Genomic DNA, 25,208 nt, shown 5'->3' with positions numbered 1-25,208 from the left:
TATATTCATTTTGTCCTTGGAAGATCACTGCCATCATTACTTATTCTCGTCTCTAAGAGGAAGAAAAAAGGGATTTTATTGAAGTGATTTACTTGTGTCAGGCCTGGAAGTGAACTGAAAGCAATGGCAGTTCTTATATAAAGGATGGCATAATTAAGTTATTGCCTTTTAAGTGATTGAAAACAGTGGTGCAAATCAGGGCCATCGCTTCAAAGATGTTACAAAGAGTAGACAGCTCATGTTGTTTACTTTATGCCTAATCCCTGTTTCCAGCAGAATGAAAAGTGCAAAGAATTTGTTTAGCCTGGAAGCTTATTGTGAGGATTTCTAAAATACTGTGCCCTGAAAAATAAGGGATGACTCACCAAATGAATTAAGTGACTTAAGCATTACAAACTAGGACAGTGTCTTGTAATGCTCAGTTTTGTTACATCCTAAAGCAAGAGATAGTAGTTTTAGTAGCATTACTTTAGATTTTAATAGATAAATAAAATGAGTACCATTTCTAGACAGAGTACATCATTACCTTGGTATCTATAAGAGATCTCTTCTGACTGTTAGTAACCATCATTTCCAAGAATAATATACGTGTGAGAGACATAGTCATAGCCAGAAGATGGGCAAGATAGAGGGTAGCTTCAATGATTATGTTACTTCTGCCAAAATGTTCAGAACTACTGAAAGTCATTTGAGGAATTTGTCCAAACTCTAGATAAGCAAAACAACCTGCTCTATCAGTGCTGAACTGAGTTCCCTTCCTCTGTCTCTGAAACTAGAGTGCAAATTTCTCAGTGCTCAAAAAAGTAAAGCTTTCTCTTTTGCTTCACATTCTCCTTTGCATCATTACTATACCTAATATATTCCTCTTTTAACGCACTTACCTGGGTGGATGGCAGTTATGTGTTTGCATGACTGTCTCTACCACCATACTGTTGGCCTCTGAACAAGGGAGAGAAGAATGCTTTATCTAGGCAGTGGTTCTCAAATGTTAATCTGTTATGGAGTGAGTGTTTGTGTCCCCCAAAATTCATATGTTGAAATCTTAACCGGCAGTGTGATGGTTTTAGGATGTGGGACCTTTGTAGACAGTTAGGTCTTGAGGGTGGGGCCCTCATGAATGTAATTAGTACCCTTGGAAGAAGAAACAAGAGAGCCTGCTTTAGCTTTCTGCTCTTTGGCCATGTGAGGACACAGCGGGAAGATAGCTTTCTGTTTACCAGGAAGCAGGTCTTCACTAAAAACTGAATCTGCAGGCACCTTGATCTTGAGCTTCCCAGCTTCCTGAACTGTGAGAAGTAAACATCTCTTGTTTAAGCCACTCACAGTCTATGGCATTTTTGTTATAGCAGCCCAAACAGACTAAGACAGTGTGTATCAAAATTATCTGGAGGGCTGGTCAAAACACTTTGATTCAGTAAGTCTGAAGTACAGCCTGGGAATATGATTTCCAGTGTTTTTCCATGTGACGTTTATGCTGCTGACATGGAGGCCACACTTGGAGAACCACTGTCATAATGTAATGGTTACAGTGTGTTTGCTGGAAGCTGCTTAGCTCGAATCCTAGCCCTGCCACTTGCCAGTTGTGTGCTTGTGGGTAAATCAGTTCAATTCTCCATGCCTCAGTTTTCTCTTCTGCAAAATGAGGTTATTAATATGACCTAGACCTTAGGTTTATTATTAAGATTTGGTGAGTTAATACACATAGAGAGTTTATATTGGTACGTGGCATTTAATTTATTAGTCTTACTTAATTTATTGAGTCAAGACTTCCAGTCACTGTAACTTGCCATGTTTCATTTAAACCGTCCTATAATATACACGTCAGAGAGAAAATTAAATAAAAATTGTTATTTAAATTTACATTTTTTCTCTCTTTCTAAATATAGACCTAGGAAAAAACCTGTGTTTAGGGAGAAAATGTCAACTCCATTAAAATCAAATCTAATTTATAGGAAACAAAATATTTAAAGTTGTCCTTGCTCATCAGTTTGCTCATGTATACATCATGTCTTACTGCACCTTTGTAACTCCTTGTCACAATATTTTTCTAAAGATTTATGCAGATAATATTATAAATTACTGAAAGACAACGTATCAATATTTGTAGCTTCCACAAAGTACTTAATAAATGAAAACTTTAGATAATATAATTGCAGATGAATTATAAATCATTAATTTTAACTTGAGAACAAAAATATATTATGCAATCCATTTTGGAAAAACAAAATAACTCTAATCTTTTTGAAAGCTTTTAGATTTTAGTTTATTTTTATTTATTTGACTTAATCCTCCTAATTTTTCTTTTCAATAGTAATATACATTTCAGGTTTTATATTGCTATTAGCAACTTAAGTAAACTGTACCACTGGGGGGAAAAACTATTGTGTTTAGTTTCTTAAGTCTAACCATTGTGACTAGAGCAAAGGTCTCATGCAAAGTACGCATCATTCAGCCTCTGAATAAACTTTAGTAAATTGTGAGGCAGGGAACAAGTATTCTTCATACACAGATAGAAACAAGAACAAGCAAGAAAAAAAGGAGGACAAATTACAAGTATAAGTCAGTTGTGAGTAACTGCTACTCAAACTCACTGGTTTGTTTGACATTGTTTTGTAGTATAAATGTTTCCTCTTAGAAGCAGTGGATAAATGAATAACATTTTAAACGCAGGAACACAGCTTCCTAGTGAAAAGAATTTTGTGATGACTACTTCTATAATTTGAAAAAATTAGTTCTGTTAAAAATCACCCCTTTTCGTGGTTGTTGTCAACAGATTATTTTATTAAATCAATAGATTTTATTTAAAAGCAGACTTTAATTTGGTTACCAAAAAGTTTACTTTCATTTCATCTATGCAATCCCTTATACTAACTCTATCTTCATTGGAGATGATAAAAAAGATGTTTCTTTACTAAGAAGCTGTGCTATCATATTCCTTCTCTGTATCTGGGCTTTACTTTCTCCTGTAAGATGAGGGTTTGGTAGGGAAATGGTAGGCTGGAATTAGATGGTTTCTAAGACTCATTATGGCTCTAACAATTTATGAATCTATAAATACATAAACAAAATTAAAAATTAAAAATAGCTATTTTGAAGAAGTCCTGTACTAGTTGCAAAGAACCCTGAGTTCTAAACCCAAATCTACTAATTGTGTGATCTAGGCAAATCACTCCCTAGACCCTGGTTGCCTCATTGGTATAATGACAGATACAAACTGGATGGCTCCCCAAATCATTCCAGCCTCAAAATAAGTAAAGCAGAGACTATCATTACTAGCTTTTGCCATTTGCTTTCCATAGTATTTTTACTTTCAAGTAGCCTGCCTCTCATCTGGTGGCTACCCTTAACTTCCAGGTGATTTTTGGTTTGTTTTTTTAGCAAACCTTATTGAAATTATGTTTCACTTTTACTTTATTACAGAAACTGCATAATCTACTTTGTAAGAATCTCCATAACAAATATAGTTGTATTTATGAAAGATTAAGGGAATTAGCAAACTAAGTTATGAGCCATAGCCATTTCACTATGCACCTGTTTTCTCAGCCAATACAAGCCCCTGTGTGTGTGTGTGTGTGTGTGTGTGTGTGTGTGTGTGTGTGTGTGTGTATATATAACACACATATATATGTATAGGTATACATATATGTATATATATTTCTCTCATATATATATGAGATATATATATAGATATATATATATCCTTTGCATAAATCTTTTTGTTTTCCTTAAGATAGACTAAAAGACTGATATGAGAACTTAAGTTGTTGGTTATTTGGGTAACAACTACTAAGATGAACTAATCAGTTCATGATATGTTTGACTTCTTAAGGAGCCCTGAATGTCATAATATTCTTTTTCCCAAAGCTAGTCAGATTGCTTAGAAGAAAGCCCAGATAGTAGGGGAAGGTGAAGATGGAGAAGAGAGATGAACTAAGTACACAAAAGTATACTTCAGAAAGTCTCATTCTGTACCAAACCTAGATAAAAAAGTGACTAATATGTCCAAGATGCAAAGGTAGAAGATTTTTTAAAGAAATGCATCTTGTAGGACATCTACAGAGAGTACTAAGTGTGACATTCATTCAGTTGTAGCATTGAGTGTATCAAAATAGTGCAAGTGCCAGCTGTCTGGATGGGACTGTTGAGATAGTGAAGGGAAACCCACATAGTCCTCATATTTCATTACACCATGAACTTACTCCTTTCTGCTCCTAAGGTTATCAGCAGAGCTTTTGACAATTCAAAAATTATTCCACTGACAAGCTCACTAGAATTTAGTGCAGGGAGAGTCTTGGACTCCAAGGACTCCTCATTATAAGGAAGCATGAGGTACAAGAGGAGCAAATGAGTAATGTTTCAAAGGACTGATGCCACTTTGTTTCTGTCCCTTCATATCATCTGTAAGTGAAAGAAACAGGAAGGCAACACATCCAGATAATCCTCCTCTGGGAACTGGGGATCCCCTTCTGCCCTTTGATCAGGGACAATAAGAACAAAGGAAAAAGAAGGAGATCTTTTGATCATTCCAGAAAAAAGACTAAGTCACTTACATGGGAAAGAATATTAGATTGTCATGAGAGTTTGACAGCTACACTTTATTCCAGGAGACAGTAAAATAACCACATATTTAAGATAAGGCAGGAAAGAAAATGTAAGGCAGGGACTGTATATCAAGTCAAACTGACTTTCGTTAATGAAGGCCATAAACTGTCATGTTCATGCAAAAGATGAGGAATATTGGTCCCACTAGCCTTTCTTGAGGAACCAGGTAGAGAATGATCTTCAGACAACCAAAACACTGGAGAGACACTGATATAAGAAGCATCAGTGGGCATTAAAAATATATTTATTTGTAGAACTAAGACTAAACCATAGTTATAAGAAGAAAATACAGTATGTAATGACTATATTACCTGACAAGGCAGATGAGATACAATTCTCAAAAATGGAGGGAGAATGGAGAAAGATGATAAGTAGAATAAAGTTGCTGATAATCTATGTTTATTAACTGGGATTAAAGGGATATTACTTCAAATGCTGAAAAAAGAAGTAGGGGGAGGAAAAAAATAAGTTACTAGTTAAATATTGTTCAGAGTAGGGGACCTAAATATTAGAAAGAGGGGAAGTAGGAGTTTTTAACAGATATTAGCATAAAGGAAAACAGAGCAAGAATATGAATTCTTGCTAGTTACCAAAAAAAAAAAAAAGATACAAAGAAAAAGGTTGCTAATAAAATAGACTACACAATAAACAATTAGTTATATAAAATACCTGTATATCTATTTAAGTAAAACAATATGACACAACTGAACCCAAATGCATTAATAGATACATTACATATATATTATGTACTTATGTAGTACAGATGTACATATATGTAATATAACGTTAACATACATTGTTATGCAAAAAAACAAGGTGAAAATGTATAGAGTATGTTAAAATTTTAGAAAAAGAGAAAGAAGAAAATATAAGCAGATACATGTCTATATAAAAATAGATAATGGGAGAACAATGCTTTTTTTTAATGGTTACTTAGAGGAAAGAAATAGGGTGGAGGATCACTATAGAATTTTGACACCTCTGAATAGTCTGTGTTCTATAGATTTGTCTTGAAACCATGTAAATTATTTATTAAATAGTCATATAAGAAAATTATACTTTTTTAAAATTCCAAAAAATAAAAAATACAAATAAAACAAAGAAACCTAAACGTATATCACTGGGTTAATGGTATGACTACAAAAAATTTAAAAATTTAAGAAAACACTCTAGTAGAATCTACACTAGGGACAAAAAGAACCACAAAAAGATTTTAAACTATTTTTAGTTGTCACATTGTTGGAGGTATATTGATATGCATATTCTGAGATTGCTGTGCTTTTGTATACTGTGAGATAAAGCAAATGAGCAATGATAAGATATTCTATCAATTATGGTTTTATTGAGAACTAGAGGCTCAGTATGAGGGAAAAGAGATACAGGGTAAGGCAAGAGAGCCCATGTGAAAACCTTATCGTCCTGAATTGAAATGGAGAGTGTGAGTATGAGCTCACGTAGGATTTTATCTTTAAAGTGCACATGGGTGTGCACAAACATACCCTTCAAACTGAGAACAAGACTACCTCTTGAGAGGGGGCTTCTGCGAGGATTCTGAGAGGCTCACATTTGACTTATTTAAAGTTTAAGACTGGATTCTTATACATTTTAAATATCATATTATTTTTCTATTTTAAAGTGCAAATTTGGGAAATATTTTTAAAAGTATTTTCTAATCCTTTAATAATAAACTGGATTATGCTTTTGGGGTCTTTCCAACACCTACTCTCCCAAGTCCCTTTTATATTGTTCCCTAAAGGACTTGAAAGTTTCTAATACTCTGAAAGAGAAAAATAAATCATAACCTGTTTTTCAACCATTCATAATAGTTGAGGTACAAGATTAGAAAATGGCTAAAAATAACATAGATAATTGAAATCTACAGAATATTAAAAAGTATGCATCTCCAAGTTGTTACTTTGTCATCCTACTCTGTCATCTTTCCTCTGGCTTTTGAACTACAGGTGCTAAAATGACGCTAGGGTCATGTCTCAAACCACCACTGTAAACATAAGAAGGATAAGGCATTGACAGAGATCAGATCTCTCCAGCTTTGTCAATTAGCATCACCGTGTGGGCCTCAAAATGAAATTCTGAGTTTCTTCATTTTAAATAACATCCTAAGGAGATGAAATTTCTAGGTAGGAATTTTCCTTGCTGCCAATATTGCCACAGCCCCTTAAAGCTCTAAGCCTGGGATCAGCAAACTTTCTCTATAAAGGCCAGTTAGGAAATATTTTAGGCCCTGTAGGCCTTAGGATCTCTGTCAGATATACTCAGCTTTGTCATCGTAGCATGCAGGCAGCCACACACAGTACATAAACTGAAAAACATGACTGTCCTCCAATAAAACTTTAGAGACAATACATTTTAATTTTATATTATTTTTGCATATCACAAAATGTTATTTTTATAATTTTTTCAACCACTATAAAATGTGGTTAGCTTGTGGGCTGTACCAAACAGGTAACAGACAGTAGTTTGCCAACCCCTGCTCTAAGCTATTTATCTGACTACAGATGGGCCCCTTCCACCCTGCGCTGCTCTTCATGAAAAATTTACTGCCTGAGAAGCTCTACAAGCCAGCGTAGAGCTATGTTAGAACCAAATACTACTTTATTTCTAACACCAGAAGTCATTATGAAAGACCTAGGACTTATCCATAAATTGTGAACCTCTTTAGCAAATCTGCCAGAATGCTTGCTCCCCCAAGGCTTAATGTAGATAAAACTAAAAGTTTCCAGAATATCAGATTTGTAACTTTCTTTCCTGAAGTTTCCTTCTTCATCTAACTAAACTAATAGTCTTTGAGCTCTGAGCAAGGTCTGATTCCCACTGGACTTGTTTTCATGTGTTTGAAAGTTTTATTTAACGCCAGGGAGCTTTAAACATATTTTATAGAGACTCAGTATGAATTCTGAACAAATAAGGTGAGATAAGCCTGTGTGTTTAATTCTCTACCCCACTGACATGACTGAGAAAACAAGGGGAACTTAGGAAATTAGGGAAGTGCCAAGCGCATACTTCAACATTTTAGCCACTAACAGGAAATGAGTGAGGGAAGCATCAACCAGCGTGCAGTTTATCGCTGTACAGGGAGGAAAGCTACCTGGGGAGGGAATAAATGAAAAGAACTCTGTCATAACTTCAGCTAACCCCATCTCTGAGCAGCAGACATTAACGATAAAGGCAGATCTTTCAACATTTGATGGGAGCAGATTCTCACACTGTTGGAGGCTGTGAGGAAGGAATCCCATAGCAGCATGTGCTGGGCTAGCACACTGTATTTTTGGTACACTGAAGGGTGTGGGGCCAATGACCACGACAGACTCTGAAGGAGGGCCATGAGGTTGCACTGCTGTGTGTGGAGAGGGAACAGCTGATTTCTAGCTGCTGAGGCAGACAGGGTAATTTAATCAATGCAGAGTTAAAAGTCCCTCTTCCAAAGCTATCTCCACCTACCTACAACAACATCCTAACCCAAACAGAACAATTATATTTGACACTGGCACAATTACAATAAATTTAAATTATCACCCTTTCTTCAGTCTGTACCTGAAAGATTAAACAAAAATCCACATGGTTTTATTCAAAATTAATCTCAGCTCCTAACTCTAAACAAACACATCCCATTCTATACATGAACTAGAGAAAGAGAACTGGACATTAAAAAATATTCAGCAATTCAGAAGAAGAAAACTAATTTTAAAAAACGGAGTAAGTGATCGATTTTGAAATTGACTTATTCCAAGAAACAGGAAGAAATATTTCAAGTCTCTAATTTGTAGTTTCAAATTTTCAAAATGAGATTTAAGACCTTGTATTAATAAAGCAGGGACTAGCAGCCATGAAAAGGAAACAATCTTGAAATGTAGAATTATACCTGGGAATGACAAAACAATAATCACCACACTTTAAAAGAACTCAATAAGGAGAGCAAACAGAATACTGGATGCTGCAGAAAACAGAATCAGCAAATTAGAAGATTCATATGAGAAGTTCTCCCAATATCAGAGTAAAATGTTAAAGAGATGAAAATTATTAAACAATAGGTAAGAGAAATAGGGAATAGATTCAGGAGATGTAAAAAAAAATATATATATATATATATATAAAATAGGAGTTTTGGACAATCTGAATAGAGCAGACCAATTAGAAGCAAAAAGAACACGGAAAAGGAGGGAAAAAAGAACAGGAAGAAAAATTTCCTGAGATGAATACGATTTGAGTTTTCAATTTGAAGTTATCAATTATATTGTAAATATGAATTTTAAAAATTTACAACTGAAGGAATACTAGAACAGTATTCTGAACTTCAAACAAAATTTTCTGAAAGCATTTTATCAGGCAGGAAAAAAAGGTAAATTTCCAACAAAGTAAAGACAGTGAGTTTGGCGTCAGCTTTTACTCCACACTATTTAAATGCTAGATGACAAAGGAAGGTTGAAAGGGGTCTGAGGAGAAAGACTATGTCCCTGGTCAAGTTTATATATAATGGCAACAGATCCTCTCAGATATACAAGAACTGATATAGAAGATGACCCACATATTCTTTCTCAGCCAGTTATTCAACAACTGAGAATAAAATCAGAATACAGTTCCAGTATTTAGAGTATAATAGAAGAAATAAGCATTAAAGAATGAAATGAGTGTGATTAGAATTAAGTTTAAATGATTGTGGTTGATGTATTATGATCCTTACATTAACATTAAGAAGAATAATTGAAAAAGAAGATAAAGAAGGTTCATGAATAAAAATCTGGATTTGAAATCCCAAATGTATGGATTGAAGGAAGGGCAGTACAAGGAAGAATCATATACTAAGTATCTCCTATTTAACAAAAAAAGAATTTCTATGTGTAATTTCATTCCTGACAATAACAGAGAAATATCAATTTACAATTATGTCTTTCAGAATTTAAAAGCATAATTATATTAAAAAGAAATATAATGAACATTAGAGAAAGGACTTTGGTTTCAAACAGACTAACCTGGGTGTGAAGTTCAGCTGTCACAAATCATGTGAATTTGCATTAAATATTAATCTCTTTAAGCTTCAGCTATATTACATCTACAAAATAGGGATGATAATCATTCTTTATCATAGAAGTATTTTGAAGAATAGCTGAAATAAAATGTGTAAACTGTATGTCACTGCCTGACACATGGTAACTGTGGAATGTTAACCATAATAAAAGGGGGTACTTGATAAGTATAACAAAAGATAAGAAGAGAAAATAAAAGGTAAAACAAATAGCTGAACTAAATGGAAAGCAGAAACAGTTAAAAAGAAACAATACCAAACATATCAGTTGTTGTAATACTTGGAGATGGATTCAATTTTTCTAATAAAACAAAAGACCTTTCTATTAAAAGACCTTCAGACAAATTTTTAAAAATACATATATTCTGCATGCTATTTTTAAAAAGACACGTCATTATTTACTCAACAAATAGGTGAATGTTTACTGTGTACCAGGCACTAGATTCTGGGGATATAGAGGAAACAAAAGACAAAGCCTTGGACCAGTAAGATATTGGGGGCCGCATGTTCCAGGCAGAGGGTAAGTGAGTACAGAGGCCCTAATGCTGAGATGGGCCTGGGCGTGTTCAAAGAAAAGTGAGCAAGACAACGGCTGAGTTCAGGGAGATAACTGGGAGGGCTGGGATCAGATTATATAGGATCTTACAGGCATTGTCTGGACTTTGGATTTTACTGTGAATGGGAAGGTGAGTCATTGGAGATCTCTGAGCAAGATGGATGTGGTCTGACTTCTTTCTTTGACAAGATCATTCTGATTGGTGAACTGAAAATGGACTTAACAGCAGTAAGAGTGGAGGTAAAGAGATCAATTAGAAAATTAATGTAATAATCTAGGAAAGAGATGATAGTAGTAGCAGTGGAGATGGTAAGAAGTAGTTGGACTCCTGTGGATATAGTTTGAAGAATTAGTTGACTGGATAAGGGAAGTGAGAGAGAAAGAGGAGCCAAGGGTGACTCCCAGGCTTTTGGCTGGAGCAGTGGGAAGGATGCAGTTGAAAAGGGAATTAAGCAGAACAGGTGTAGAAAAGTGTGGTTGAACATCCTCTTGTGGATGTGTTAAACTTGTGGTACCCCTAGTGGAGAGGGAGAAGTAAAAGAAACAGCCAGCCAGGTCTTTGACTCTAGAGAAGCCAGAACCAGAGACATAAATTGGATAGTACTCAGCACTTAATGGCATTTAAAGGCATAAAACTGGGTTATATTACTGAGGGAGGAGATATGGACTGAGAGAAGGTCCAAGGACTAAGGCCTGGAGCACATAACTGTTTATAGATGGAGGACAAGAGAAAGAACCAACAAGGGGATGGAGAAGGAATGACCAATGGAGTAGAATAAAAACCAGATATTGTGAGAGGTCTTGGAAGCCAAGAGGAAAGAGAGAGAGAATAAACAATAGTGTCAAACCCTGCTGATAGGTGAAGGAAGATAGTACTGAGAATTGACCATTGGGCTTAGCAATAGGGAGGTCACTGGTGGAGTAGTAGGGGAGAAGGTCTAAAAGGCAGGGTAGAAGACTCAAAGAGAAGAGAGGAATTGAGAAGAGAACACACACAAATCCTTTGAAGGCACTTTACTATAAGAAGGAGTAGAAAACTGGGAGAATCAGTAACTCAGGAGACACATGGCATCATGAGAAAGATGTTTTACTTAATGAAAGAAATGTCAGGATATTTATTTGATAATGCAAGAGTAAGCAGGGTCTGTTGGCTGCAGTGATAAAGACTGTTACAAATTAAGAGGCAAATTAAAAAAAAGCAAAAACTATTAAGGTATAGTTATATAAGATTAAACAGTAGAACTCAAGTCAGGCATTAAATGGGACAGAAGTAAATGTAAATACTTGACTGATAAACTACAGAACAAACTAAGAAAGTAGTTAAATTATTCCTCAAAAGAGTACTGCATCCAGATGAATTTATGTACAAGATTATAAATTATCACTTCTTTGCTGTTTAAACTGATCAAATAATTAAAAAGAAGGAAAAAAATGTCAGTTCATTCAAACAAACTAGCAGAAACCTGATACCAAAAACTGACAGAGAAGGAAAGAAGAAACAAAGGAAGTCTCTGTTATGAAGACTGATACAAAAAGTCTTAAGTAAAATACTGGTAAGTTAGATCCAGCAATGTATTACAAGAACAAGAGATAAAATCCAGATAGGATGTAATCCAGGAATACAAGGAAGGCACAACATAGACAGTATGACTAGAATTAATCATATTGTTATTTAAAAGTAGAAAAATAATTAAAATTGTCTTAGTGGGTGTTAAAAGAGCATTTAATATAAAGTCAATTAATATTCAGAACAAAAAGATTCTTAATTTAGGCATGAAGGGTATTCCTCAGTATGATAAAGAATATCAATCTGAAACCAACAGCCAACAGAAACCATATATAATGATAAAGCACTAGAGGCATTACTAAATAAGTCAAGAACAAGAGAAAAATGCTAACTATTATCATTAACTTTTTAATGGAGTCCTGAAAATTTTAGTCAGTGTAATAAAACAAGAAAACGACATTGTTAAAAGCATAAATGCGAGAAGGAAAAAGATAAAATTATCATTTTGCAAATGATATAGCAATCTAAGTGGAAAACTCAAGACTAAAAGGAAAAATTTTTAAAGCTGATTTTTTTAAGTTCAGTAAAATGGCAGAATGCCAAAGACATACAAGAATCAATAGCCTTTTACAGACTAAACTAGACAGAGTTCTAATTAAAAATTCTGTTTTCAAAAACCCTCTCCCCACAAAAAAACCCTCTAGTACAGGCTAGATAAACGAAATGTAATGTGAGCCACATATGTAATTTTAAATCATCTAGTTGCCACATTTAAAAAAAGCTGGTGAAATTAATTTTAATATTTTATTTAACCCTTTATGTGTGCAGAAGATTATTTCAACATGTAATCGATATTTTAAAACTATTATTGAGATATTTTCAGTCTTTTTTCATATTAAACACTCAAAATCACTGTTTGTTTTTTGTTTTTGTTTTTGTCTTTGTTTTGGTACTTACAGTGCATCTCAACGTGGAATAGCCACATTTCAAATCCTCACTAGCCATCTGTGTCCAGTGGCTATTGAACTGGACAATGTAGCTCTAGTAAATCTAGCTATGTGCCTAAGAAAATATGTGCAGGACTTAAATATCTAAAAATACCAAAACTTCTAAAGAATATAAGAAGAGGTTTCAGTAAAAAGATAAACATATGAAAAAAAAGGTAAACATATGACATATTCCTAGAAGGAAGTCTCAATACTTACAGATATTAATTTTCTCCCCCAAATTATTATATAAATTTAATACAAGCCCAATCAGAATTCTAATGACAAAATGATTGCAAAGACTGGAAGCATATATATGTCAAAGAATGGCAAGAAAATTTGAAAATGACATGTAAAAATGTTTGGAGTTTGTCATATCAGAAATCTAACTATCATCACATATGTATGTATTGTATCAGTTTACAAAAATTGTAACAGTACAATATTGGCAGATTGATAACAAGTCTGTAAAAACTACTATAGGTAATAGTTTATCATATACTATTAGTTAAGTATATGATAAAGAGGTAATTATAAATAAGTGGGAAAGGAATATATTAATAAATACATGGTGCTAGGGCCACTTACAAAAAATACACAATGATGTGTCTATTTTATATCTCATACAAAACCAATACTGCATGAGTTAAATATTTAAACAAAAACCTAGAAACCTAGAAAGCAGTAAAGTGATAAAAAAATCTGTAGTCTAATATTTACATATTTATGTAACTTTAGGGAATATCTTTTTAAGATCAAAATCATAAAGAGAACAAATAGATTTGGTGATGAAATATTCTTTTTATCAAAAATACAAGTAAAAAGCTAATTTCAAACGGGTAAAATGATTCCACATATATGAACAATAAAAATATTAATACATAAGTAGCTTTTATAGGTCAGTAAGAGAGAAGATAAACAATCCAAAAGAAAAAAAAATGGGCTAAGGACATAAACAGGTCAAAAAGAAAAACAGGTCATACAAAAAGAAAAATACAAATTTTCACCTATCAAATTGGCAAAGATGAAAAGATGATCATCCTGTTTGCCAAGGGTGCAAAGCAGTGGACACTTTTGACCATGACATGGACAACCTTTCTTGAAGGAAACTTGGCAGTGTGTATGAAGAGCCTTTAAAACATGTATATATTTCCATTAAATGCAGTACCTAAACACAGAGTTAAATAGACATTACCAGGGGCTGGGGAGGGGAGGAGTGGAGAGTTGTTGTTAAATGGGTACAGATTTTCTGTTTGGAACGAAGGAAACAACCTGGAAATGGATATGGTGATGGTTGCATAACATTGTGAATGTACTTAATGCCACCGAATGAATACACTTAAAAATGGTCAAAATGTGTATTTTACCACAATTTTTAAAAACCCCATCACATGACTATAAACATTTATTAAGCCATTTTACCACTGTTGAACATTTAGGTTTTCCCCAATTTTTAATAATTAAAAATAACATTACGGTTAAAATAATGTATACCCTTTTACCTAGCATTTTTGTTAGTATTTATCTATGGTAATAGTAAGTAATACATGTAAAGATACACATTTTTCCTCCTGGCACTGTTTGTAATAACAAAAGGTGGGAAACCTAAATAACTAATATATAAGATTGGACAAGTAAATTATTGTACACAATGGAAAATTAGGCAGCCATTAGAAAGTTATACTACAGACATACTGATATTAACAGGAAAATGACTAAAAATAGTATGTGTGGTAATCTTTAAAGGAAATAAATGTTTGTATGTGCATAGGAAAGTATCTGGAAGAATATATAGTAAGTTTTTGCCAGTGGTTATCGCTGAGTGAATGGGATTTTGTTACTTTTCTTATGCTCTTTTTCTTTCTTTTCAGTATTTTTCTGCAGTGAGCATGAACTCTATTTGTAAAAAACAAAACAAACAAAACAGCCTAACAGAAGAAACTTAATTTTCAACATTTAAAAACCCTCCTAGTCATTTTTCCTTTCTCAGAGGTAACACCGTGACCTCGCTTACTATACAAAGTGCCCCTCCCCCAACCAAGTAAAAAAAGAAAAATGCCAACTGACAGACTGTCTGTAGGTTATTTATTATATGGCACCAGCAGATAATTCTTTCCCTGAACTAAATAACTATAAATTAGATTATATTAAGAAATCCCTATGGGATTTTGGTTTGCTTTTTAGCTGTCCATTGTAGGTATATGTGCAAAGCATCTAATGAAAGTACCTTCTACTTTTGCTAATGAGTTTCCTTTTACGAATGAGGGAGATGCTGTCCCTGAGAGTAAGGCTATACATGAATATGTGAGACACTCAGCTGAATGGAACCTCATAAAATGAAAGCAGGAAAACCAGAATGTCTTTAGAGTATCTCCAAAGCTTGTGCAATTGTAGAAAGAATAACAGTGTGAGTTTACAGGTGTAAGGCAAACAGATATAGTCCTAAAGGCATTTTTGTTTGGGTGTCCAACACAGTAGTTGTAAATCTGGAACAGGAAGCTTGAAATCATTAAGGTCACATATTTATAACATCGTATTCAATTAGGTTAGAAAAGTGCAATTTCTGTCATCATGTCATAAAAAGATGTGTTTTTCTCTCAGATCTCTTATTTTTAAAAAGCTCTCTATATTGTTACAGATAGGGCTGTTTTCAATCAGTTACAAGGAGCAATTCAATTACTAGATGGTTTAGTGCAGTAACTGACTCCAGACTAATTTAATTTCTTTAGGTCTCCAAAGATCAATTGATCTGATTTGTCCTATCCCCAAAGGCTGTTTAGGAAAAATTCAGACTTAAATATCTGGAAATGAAATCCAAAACCCTTGGCCAGTTTCACACTACTTAGGTCATCTTGCAAACTTCCAGCTAGTCACATAAGATGCTCTCTTGGCCCTCAGACCATTGAAAGCTTCTTAGCTCATGTACATGTGAATGTTCCCCACATCAGGATGTTTATTCAATAAGAGGAAAATGTGGCTGCATGCATTGTCAAATCCATCCTTCTAAAGGGCAGTCAGTCTGGGTACTTGTATCTCACGAGCACATGAGCTACTTAAGGAGCTATTTTTACTCTAGGAGTAGTTTATTAAGACTATTAAAAGTAGTCTTAGATGAGGTAGTTGGTAGGCAAATCACACAAAGATTTGGAGATAAAATACGCCAGAGGGATGATGGCTAGGGTACCCCACTTGTTAGTAAAGATTTCAGGCCACATAAAAGAATAAATAAATACAGAAGATGAATAGGTCTGAGGATCTAACATATAAAATGGTGACTATAGTTGATAACACTGTATTGTATAATTCAGATTTGCAAAGAGAGTAGAACTTAGATGTGCTGACCAAAAAAACCCAAAAAAACCCAAGACAGAATTTTACGTATGTTTAAGGGATACAAGTAATCAGTTAGATTTTTAGTTGAAAAATCTTCTCTTTGAAAAAAGCATTTTTGACATTCATATTGGGCAAACTGTGGATCTCAGTATAGCCATTACTCATCACATAGATGGTTTCACACTGTGTGAACCATTTTAATCAAGTAAAAAGTGGGGTAAGTTATACGCACCTGATTGTCACTTGCCTTCTTAAAGGTCCTGAGATCTTTAAGTCTGACAGCTCTCCTATTAAATATAAGCAGTCCACTCTATAGGTTAAAATATCTGCCTTGAATTATATTACCTCTCCTTGTTTCAAAATTCCAAACTACCTTTATAGTCTGTTAGCAGATATATCTACTTCAGAAGGCAAAAGCTATTAAGATTCTGTTTCTCTGCAGATTGCCACTCAAGTCCTGAAGCTTAATGTCATCAAGAGGACTGAGTCTTTGATAACAAAGAAGGCCTATATTTTACAGTTGAATAAATGTCCTGACCAAAGAAACCGCTTCACTCAGAATTCAAGTGTAGAATAGACCCAGTTGCAGCAGCTGTCAAAGCTTGAGCAGTTGCTTATCTGTCTACGGAGTTTACAACTGGAAGGGAAGGTGGGGCAGAGAACTAGAGACCATACAGAGTATTTACTAACAGTGCGGACCTGACAGCAAGGGTGTTCTTTGGCACTGGAAGGAGTGTGTTCTTACAAACTCGTGCTTCTCTTTATCTTATCTGGGCAAAAAAGTAAACAGAAAATTCTCATTACCTCTCAATGTCAGTGAGCCTGGAGGAGTCCCGGAATCCTTTGGCAAAAGGGTTACTGTCTATTTTCAGCTTGGTTATCTGGAAAGGGAAGAATGGGCAACAAAACAGTATCATTTCTGAGGTCAAGGAAATAAATCAGGGATAAAAAGTTTGTTCACTTGCCACCATGGCATCACAGGTGTATCTTAATATCTCTCAGTGCTGTGAGAAAGGTTGAAATTGGTAGAGAAGTTCACAAGAGGGCTAAACTGGGTGGGATGGTCGGGGAAGGCCTTAGAGAAAAGGAAGTATTTAAGGACATGCTGGAGGCCAATTGATAGAGGCAGTTGGAAACGGGGGCCTTTCATGAATAGAGTGGCTGCTGTGTGAAGTATTTAAGAAAGAAGAGAAAGGCTAGGGCTCCACTGGGGAATAGGGAAGCTGCCTGGAAGGTCAGCATTGGTGGGTATGGGTAATAAAAAAAGAACGTTGCCTCATGCTAACTAGGCAGCCTCATTTGTTAATACCATGGGCACCTATATATACCATAATGGATATCACAATAATACTTCATGTTCAATACTATATTGAAATACATGACCTAAATTCATGATATAAAGCTTTCAGAATATAAATTTACTCCTGTTCCCCTTCTCATCTATCTAAATTAGAATCATATTAGTGGCTCTTTGTTATCCTCCTATACAATGTTATTTATAGACTCTATGCTTATGTGGAAAAAAAGATTTCTTAATAAGAATCATAGTCTGAAATATTAAGTATCTATGTTGTACTAGTCATAATCCCAAATGTATTATTAATGTAGAAAGATCCATCAAAATATATGCACTGCATCTTCAAATAAAAATACATTAGGTTACAAAGTGAATAGATAGATAGATAGATTGATTGATTTTTTTAAACACTAATTAAAAGATATTGACTTGAAAAATTCCTGAGTGTTAGAGCCGAAAGGAACAGAAGAGAATTAGGACACAGCTAGTTAGAATTAGAACCACAGACACCTTTAAAGAGAGTCGTATCTCATTTGTATCAAAACAAGAACCTACATTAATCTTTAGAGGGAGAGAGAGAGAATAGTCTTAACTTGAAAAAGAAGTTGTAGGTTGAGAGAGGTATGCCCTCCTTTTTCAGAGTAAGGAGTAAACAGAATCAAAAATAGATAAGCAACTTTTCCTTTGATCAGTGTAGCTATTAATTTTAAACCATTAACACCTAAAGAATTGCTTTTGTCAATATAAAAGAAATTCATTTTTTCAAGTCTTCTTAATATGAGTTAACCAATATGCAGTCTGCAAGGAAGCTATTTACCTCACTTAAATAGAACTTCCCGCACTGTCCTGACCAGAGAGACTGCACTTGTTGTTAACACTGGCAAGTTGTAAGACTGATTCTTTGATAATACTAGTTTCTAAGGGCACTTAACAGTACCTCAGAAATACTCATTTTTTAGCCCATGAACATTCCCTCTAGAGCAGCCAAAAAATAAAGTTGCCAATTTCCTTTTCAGCTTAGTTAATGGAGAATGGTAAACAGCAAAGGAAATAAGTTAGATAAGTAAGAAACTTTCTCTTAATGGACAGCAACAGGACTTTGGGTATGCATGGAAAGAAATATACAGAAACCGCTGAACCCTAATGTGTGGCTAACAACAGTTTGTAGGGAAACTTCTCTCACACTCAGCCATCCCTTTAACGGACATGGATTTCTAAAGGGCAAAGCCTGTTTCAGCCATTCTTTCAGACTAGGATTTGTTATTGAAGGTCAGTTTTCAGGGCAAAGGCAAAAATTTTTATTTGTTTGAAATAAATTATAAACATCTCCTAAGGCTCATGCAATCAATATATTATAAGATTATAAAACAACAAGATTTTTAAATCCTCAAAGACAGGATTTCTTTGATTGTCTCTATTGAATAATTATAAATGAAAATACTTCAGATTTCAAAAGTGCTTTATAGTTCATGAAAACACTTTCACAATAATTCATCAACAAAAATGAGAACATGTGGTCCCTGCCCTAATGGAGCTTAAAATTCCAAGGAGCAGGCAGAGGGATACACAGCTTACCAGAACTGGAAATGATTTAAGTGCTACAAAAGAGGATGGCGTCACATCCACTGCAAAATTAGTGACTTTAAGAGTGAACCAAACCCAGATGAAAGTTTCAAACTGAAACTGTGGAGTTAAGGCTTCTTTCAAGCTTAATTCCTGTAAGTTCATTTATAAAATTAGAAAGTGAATGGATTTGCCAATGGATAAAATTTTCTGCAGACATGTTTGGAGAAACTAATTTTGAATGTTTACTCCTTTTACAGCCATCCCTCTAAAATGTGAACCACAACAAGCTTTGTCTGATTCTTTATAAACTAGAAGAATAGAAAGTATTATGTTACAATAATTAAAGAAAAATCTTTGATCTGCTTTGTCCTTGAAAAGGATTTTGAAAATCATATTTGTTGTTCTTCGTATTTCCAAAAGGTAAAGATTAATTGGCTCAGAATATGATTGTGGAGTCGTCGTAGAGACTAAATACTCTTAAGGTGTGTGTGTGTGGTGTTCAATTGATGTGTCACCACCATATCTAATATTGCTGCCATTAACTCTGATGAAGTGAATCAAATTCAATGCAAGTTTTCAGATTTCTTTGGACTTTTCTTTAATTTATTAGAATTTTCTCTTTCCACTATCTTTTAAATCCCTCTTTCATAATCCCTAGGAGTATCAATGGTTACTTTTTTCTTTACATTTTGATATCATTTCAAACTGTAGGAAACTTTCAAGAATAGTACATGATGCATTCATACATCTAGACTTACCAATTGGTCACAGCAATGATTTACCTTTAGTGTGCTAATTAGAAAAGGAGCTCAAGATAATAACCAGGCATTTACTTTCTCCATGGACCATTTAATCTAATTCCAGGGAAAATAATTACTTTTGGAAATCAGAGGAAAAAAAGCTGAATGGATGTCTTATTACTAAAATTGTATAGGGGCCCTGAACTAACACTGCAGTCTTGAACAGACTTTGTGGAGTATTGATTAGCAACACAGGGACCATGGGTTAAACTTGTTAATGAGCCCACTGCGCTCACTGTGATACCACTAGACTCTGAATCTATTGGGGTGTCAACAGTAAGCACCCTGGAAATGTTTGTTGAACTTTGCTTCAGGAACAAGCAGTCTGAGATATGATTTCATATTTTTACCAGTTATAGACTAGGTGAAATTCTTCTTGAGTTTACATAAAAAGTGTTTCATTTTGTTTCCTAATTTTAAGGCAAAGTAATTTTTAAATAGCAAAGTTTTAACATTCTAGGTAATTGTGTATTTTTAAAAGGTTAGGCATAGATTTTATTCCATGGATATTTAAATAAAAGTCAGCAGTAACACAGAAAGAAATTCATTTTTGCAGACATAGTTTTACATCCCTTTATGAAATTTGGGAGAACTGAAAAAGTTACATATTTGAGAACTGATGAGAGAAAAGAGCTGAGTTGTACACAGTGATTTCAGCTGAACATCATTTTATTTGTGCCCTAATATAGAATACCTGCAGCTTGTAACACTGTTGAACAAAATCACCCATTTCAAAGGTAAAACTGAAAGAAGAATCCAAAAATAGTCAACTACCAAAAATAATACATAGAGAACCCATGTGAAATCACAAGTATGGTATTATAATTCAATAATAAATTTTAAAACCAACAGTGTTTTTCATTTCATGAGGGAAAAGCATTAACAAGGATGGCAGTATGTGCTTAACAAATCCGGCAGTTTCATGTATATCTACATTTATGCAAATCACTGACTAATTCCGGTCAAAATACACCCTGTTTTCTTCATGTATTATCTTAATGACATAGAATATAATGCATTTCCTAACCAAAAAGTTCACTCTTTCAGCATCTCCTTTATCTGTAGATAAATGTGTGCATAACTGGAGAGCAGATTTTGACACTGCCAGCTACACCAAAGAGAAAGGGACTTTTTCTAGTAGTTATCATTCTATGTGATATCACTGGACTCTGAATCCAGCTAGGGTTCCCAGCTACAAGGTGAAATTGGCCCTCAGAGACCATTTCTCCAATTATCAGGAAAAGATCTGTCCAAAGGCATTTAAAAATGAAACCTGACCTACACTTCAACTCTACAGCAATGGCCTGCCTGCTCAAAAACAATGTATGACCTTTAAATCTTAAATTATAAAATAGTTTGTTGAAAGTGTAATGTATTTAGCTTTAATCTAATAATGTAAAGAAATGCTCATTTCCTCACAAAAACCAGAGGGAAAAAATAGCAAAAACTAGGGGGAAAAAATGTCCCATTTTCATTACTTATAAATAAAACTACCAAACATAATAAATGAGAAGCTTTTTCACAAATCTATTAGAAACTTTGATTTTACTTTTAATAGACATGAAAATAACATCCTATCCGAAGTTTAAGAGTGATAAAGTTGATCCTAATGTGAACTTTTAAATCTTCTTTCTCTCTTTGCTCTTTGTTGAGCATGAAAAGATTAGGTACATATTTAATTTGTTTATTTCCTATATATTTATTTTATTATATGCTTGTTATAGGTAAATCAGTTGGCAAGCATGGTACAGCAGTGAGAAAGCAATAAATGTGGGGAGGCCTAGAAAGAATAAAGGATAACTTTAGAAAATTGTATAAGACTAATGAAAATACTAACCCCCAAGTTGATTTATTCATGCCACATATGTTTATTGAACATGAATTTCAATTGATTTTATGAGGTTTATAAACCATTTGCAAGACTGGCTTATTAGTATACCAAATCAAATTTTTGACTATTACTTGAATTTGAAATACATACACTCAAACTCAGTGCAGGATCTATTGACAAAATTCCTTCTGAATTTAATCACTTCTATTGAGGGTTATTTAGCAATGAAATGGTATACGAATTATATTTATCATTACACTTAATGATTCAGTGAAAGCTAGCTTGACACTACTGATAGATGGATTTTGAGCCCGTTTATAACCTTAATTTGAAATAAACTTTTTTAAGAGGAGCAACTAGTTTGAGATGTGTATTTATTAGTATCTTAACCTATTTTAATCTTGCAACATTTTCAAATTCAGTTTCCCAAACTTGACACTGTCAGTGGTCACTTTCTTGGCCCTGCAGTCTAGCACGATGCCACCAAAAAGGAGGGATTAAGATTCAGATTATGGTTTTGTCACCTACCAGATTTGTGACCTTTGGCAAGCATATTAATCACTCTGAACCTCAGTTTCTTCATCCACAAATGGGGCTCATAGGGCCTTCTTCAGGGGATTAGTGTCAGAATTAAATGAGATACTGATTTAAAATGTAGAGAAATTTTTCTAAATTAAAAGTAGTAAATCCAAACCACAAACCTTAGGTAGATACTAGTCCAGAGTGGGAAAAAAAGTTAAAAAGATATTTGTTGGTCCATCCTGGAATTTTTCATATGAGCTCAGTTTTAGATGTGATCAAGATTTGTGCTTACAAAATAATCTTAATGTTGGTCTAGACTTGTACAAGTACTTACAAGTACTATCACGATGCATGCAACTTAGTTTCAAGTGATTGTGGGAAGGGGGAAAGTATACAAATAGAGATTGAGAAATGGGGGCAAGGGAGGTAAAGCAAATATGGAAAAATGTTATGTGTTGAATCTGTGTGGAGCATACATGTAGTTCATTTTACCATTTGTTTAACTTTTGGATATTTGAAAATCTTCTAAATAAAAAGTTGAGTGGGAACAAAAGAATTCAGTGAGATAATGTCACTAAAGCATATGGCTCCTATTAGATACAGCTAATGCCAGTAGTTATTCTGACTGCCAGTTTAGGATGCTTACCATCTTGCCACACTGGCTGCTATCAGTGTGAACAGCTCCCTGCACACAGCAGGTAAGCAGTGAGGACTTGCTGAATAGGAAAAGAAATGAACATAAAGAGATGAAACCCTCTAAAAAGGCTTTCTTGAGTCCATCAAGGTCATGAGCTGAGAGGAGATGAAGTTCTGCTTTCTTGGGGACACCAGGCACCTAAAGCTTAGAGGTTAAGAACACTGACTTTTAAAACTAACCAGCTGGATTCAGATCTGTGATGGGAGCAGCAAGATCACATTGGATGAGTTATTTAACTCCATGCCTCAATTATTTCAGCAGTAAAATGCAATTTAAAAAAACTTGTTTCTATCTCATAATATCATTGTAAATATTAAATAAGACAGTGCACTTTAAATGGTGTCTTGCACGTAGTAAGTACCCAAATATCAGCTATTATTATAAACATGTAGGTAATAACCTCCTATTTCAGTGCACCATGATATGAGAGGTCCTGCCAATGTTTATTGAGGACTGCTCCTTCACCAGTTAAACCAAATCTGAGGTATTATACTTAGAACTTCCCTTAATTTCATTCTGTCTGTAATTTTCACTAAAAAACCCAATTTACCTATTCTTGCTTTGGTTCTCTTTACAGAGAATTCTGATAAAAGCAATGAAGTTTCCACATGACAAGTTTTTATTTCATTCTCAAACATCAGGGTTTCTTGCATTAGTATAAATCTAATGTTTTATAGTATAGCTTTTATAGTATAAAAGCTACAAATTCAGTTGGTGAAAATTAAATGTTTCAAGAATCTTTTCTGAACCTGTGATATCTATATTACACATGTCCTTAGATAAACTAAAAAAATGGGATTGTTGATGTCAGTGTCCCAGATTCTAAGAGAAATAGCACTAGTGTTTTTGGCCTTTGTGGGCTCCAGTCTGTACCCAAATTTTTAGCTTGGGCATTTTCTGAAAGTTGCCACTCCTGTGTTGTTATCTCAGGGATAATTAAAAAGTCATAGTACTTAGCTTTTACTTAGAGATGATTAGCATTTTAACATTTATGCATTCCTTTATCTCATTTAAAAATATGCCACTAACATTTAAAAATCCAAATGGTGACAAGTCCTCTTTGGACATTGCAGAGACAGTCCAATAGTAAGCACTTGCCTTATTGATAGAGTACCTTACAGTTTCCGAAGGCATGATTATGCACAGGATCTCATTTGACTGTCACAGCAGTTCTCTAAGATGGTCCAGGCTGTCCTTAGCCCCAGTTTACAGGCAGCCACAGTGGTAAAGTGAAATCCACTCAAAGTCGTAAGGAGATTATAGGTGATTATGCCTTACAGACACATACCCACTCTGGCCGTGTTTCCACATCCCTTCCCTTGGCTCCCATTTCCTCATTGTGTGGGGCTACCTAGGCGTTCAGCTTCATTTTCTTGCTTTTCCTGAGAGACTCAACACCATCCCTCCTTGGTTGACAATCCCACTCTGCACTCTGAGCCATCTATCAGGCAGCACCTAACAGCTATTCACTCAGAATCCAAAATATAACAACATCAAGACATGAGGAGAGCAAGAGTCCTGGCTGCCTATAACTAATCAAATAAAAGCAAGATACAAAACCCAGAGAGGCTACAAACAACTGAATCTGTCAAGTAAACTGACAATGTGAGTTCCTTTTACCAAAGTACAGTATATCAAAATGAATTCTACTTCAGGTCCTTTCACACTGTAGAAAAGGTACTTATCTCTCAGCTTCAACATCTTCACTAAAGAATGTTACTATTACCCCCAGCCTTCAAGATTACACTGATCATGAAAGAAGGATACATGGGGAAGTATCTAACAGTACCCAGTTCTTAGCAAGACTTTGATAAATATTTATTGACTTGGACAAAACCTTATGGATGAAGAAATGCATAAATTTTAAATACAATGTACAACAGACAGTAGAAAAATATATAACTCAATATTATAAATTAGATGCCTTGATGTTAATTAAACACACAACTGCTTACATAGTACAGTTTATAATCTAAAGAGGCATTTAAAATTATTCTACTAGAATTATCTCATCCTAAATTACAGCTGAATAAGCCTCACAAAATAGCAAATATATTAGTAGTTTGGGCAGTTGGTTAGACTATGTGCTAATTTAGGAGAAAAACTGAACTTCTAAATTTTATGAAGCATTGAGTGTATGGTTATGTAAGTCATGAGGCTCTACCAGGAAGAGGAAAAGGAAGCTGGTAATTTTCTCAGGAAGAAAATTTGAGAAGGCAGACTAGGGCAGTTTTGGGTGGGAGAGTAGGCAGTGAACAACCTGACCAGGAGTATGAAGAGTCTAGAAAAGATGTTGTAATACAGACTTTCATAACCTTGAGCCTTGGTCACTCAACACACTTGGAGGTCCTGGGGCTGAGTCTCAATAGCCTTCCCCAAAATGAACTTATATTTGGGTACTGGGATGGTCCTTTTCTCCAAGAAAATAAAAGAATCTCCTAAATCATTATCTTATTCAGGAAATAAATTG

General features: G+C 34.5%; 1 protein-coding gene across 1 annotated transcript in view; it reads right to left on the bottom strand.

Annotated features, from left to right (window-relative positions):
- TBX20 (T-box transcription factor 20) overlaps window positions 1-25,208 on the bottom strand; it is a 49,254-nt gene that overhangs the window by 10,476 nt on the left and 13,570 nt on the right. The window contains exon 6 of the mRNA XM_010988080.3: window positions 16,830-16,906. Coding sequence (XP_010986382.2) covers window positions 16,830-16,906 — 77 coding nt within the window. The remainder of the gene's footprint in view (window positions 1-16,829; window positions 16,907-25,208) is intronic.

This window comes from Camelus dromedarius, chromosome 7 (genome assembly GCF_036321535.1).
Source record: "Camelus dromedarius isolate mCamDro1 chromosome 7, mCamDro1.pat, whole genome shotgun sequence".
Classification (NCBI taxonomy): Eukaryota; Metazoa; Chordata; class Mammalia; order Artiodactyla; family Camelidae; genus Camelus; species Camelus dromedarius.
This window is presented reverse-complemented; position numbering and strand designations above follow the sequence as displayed.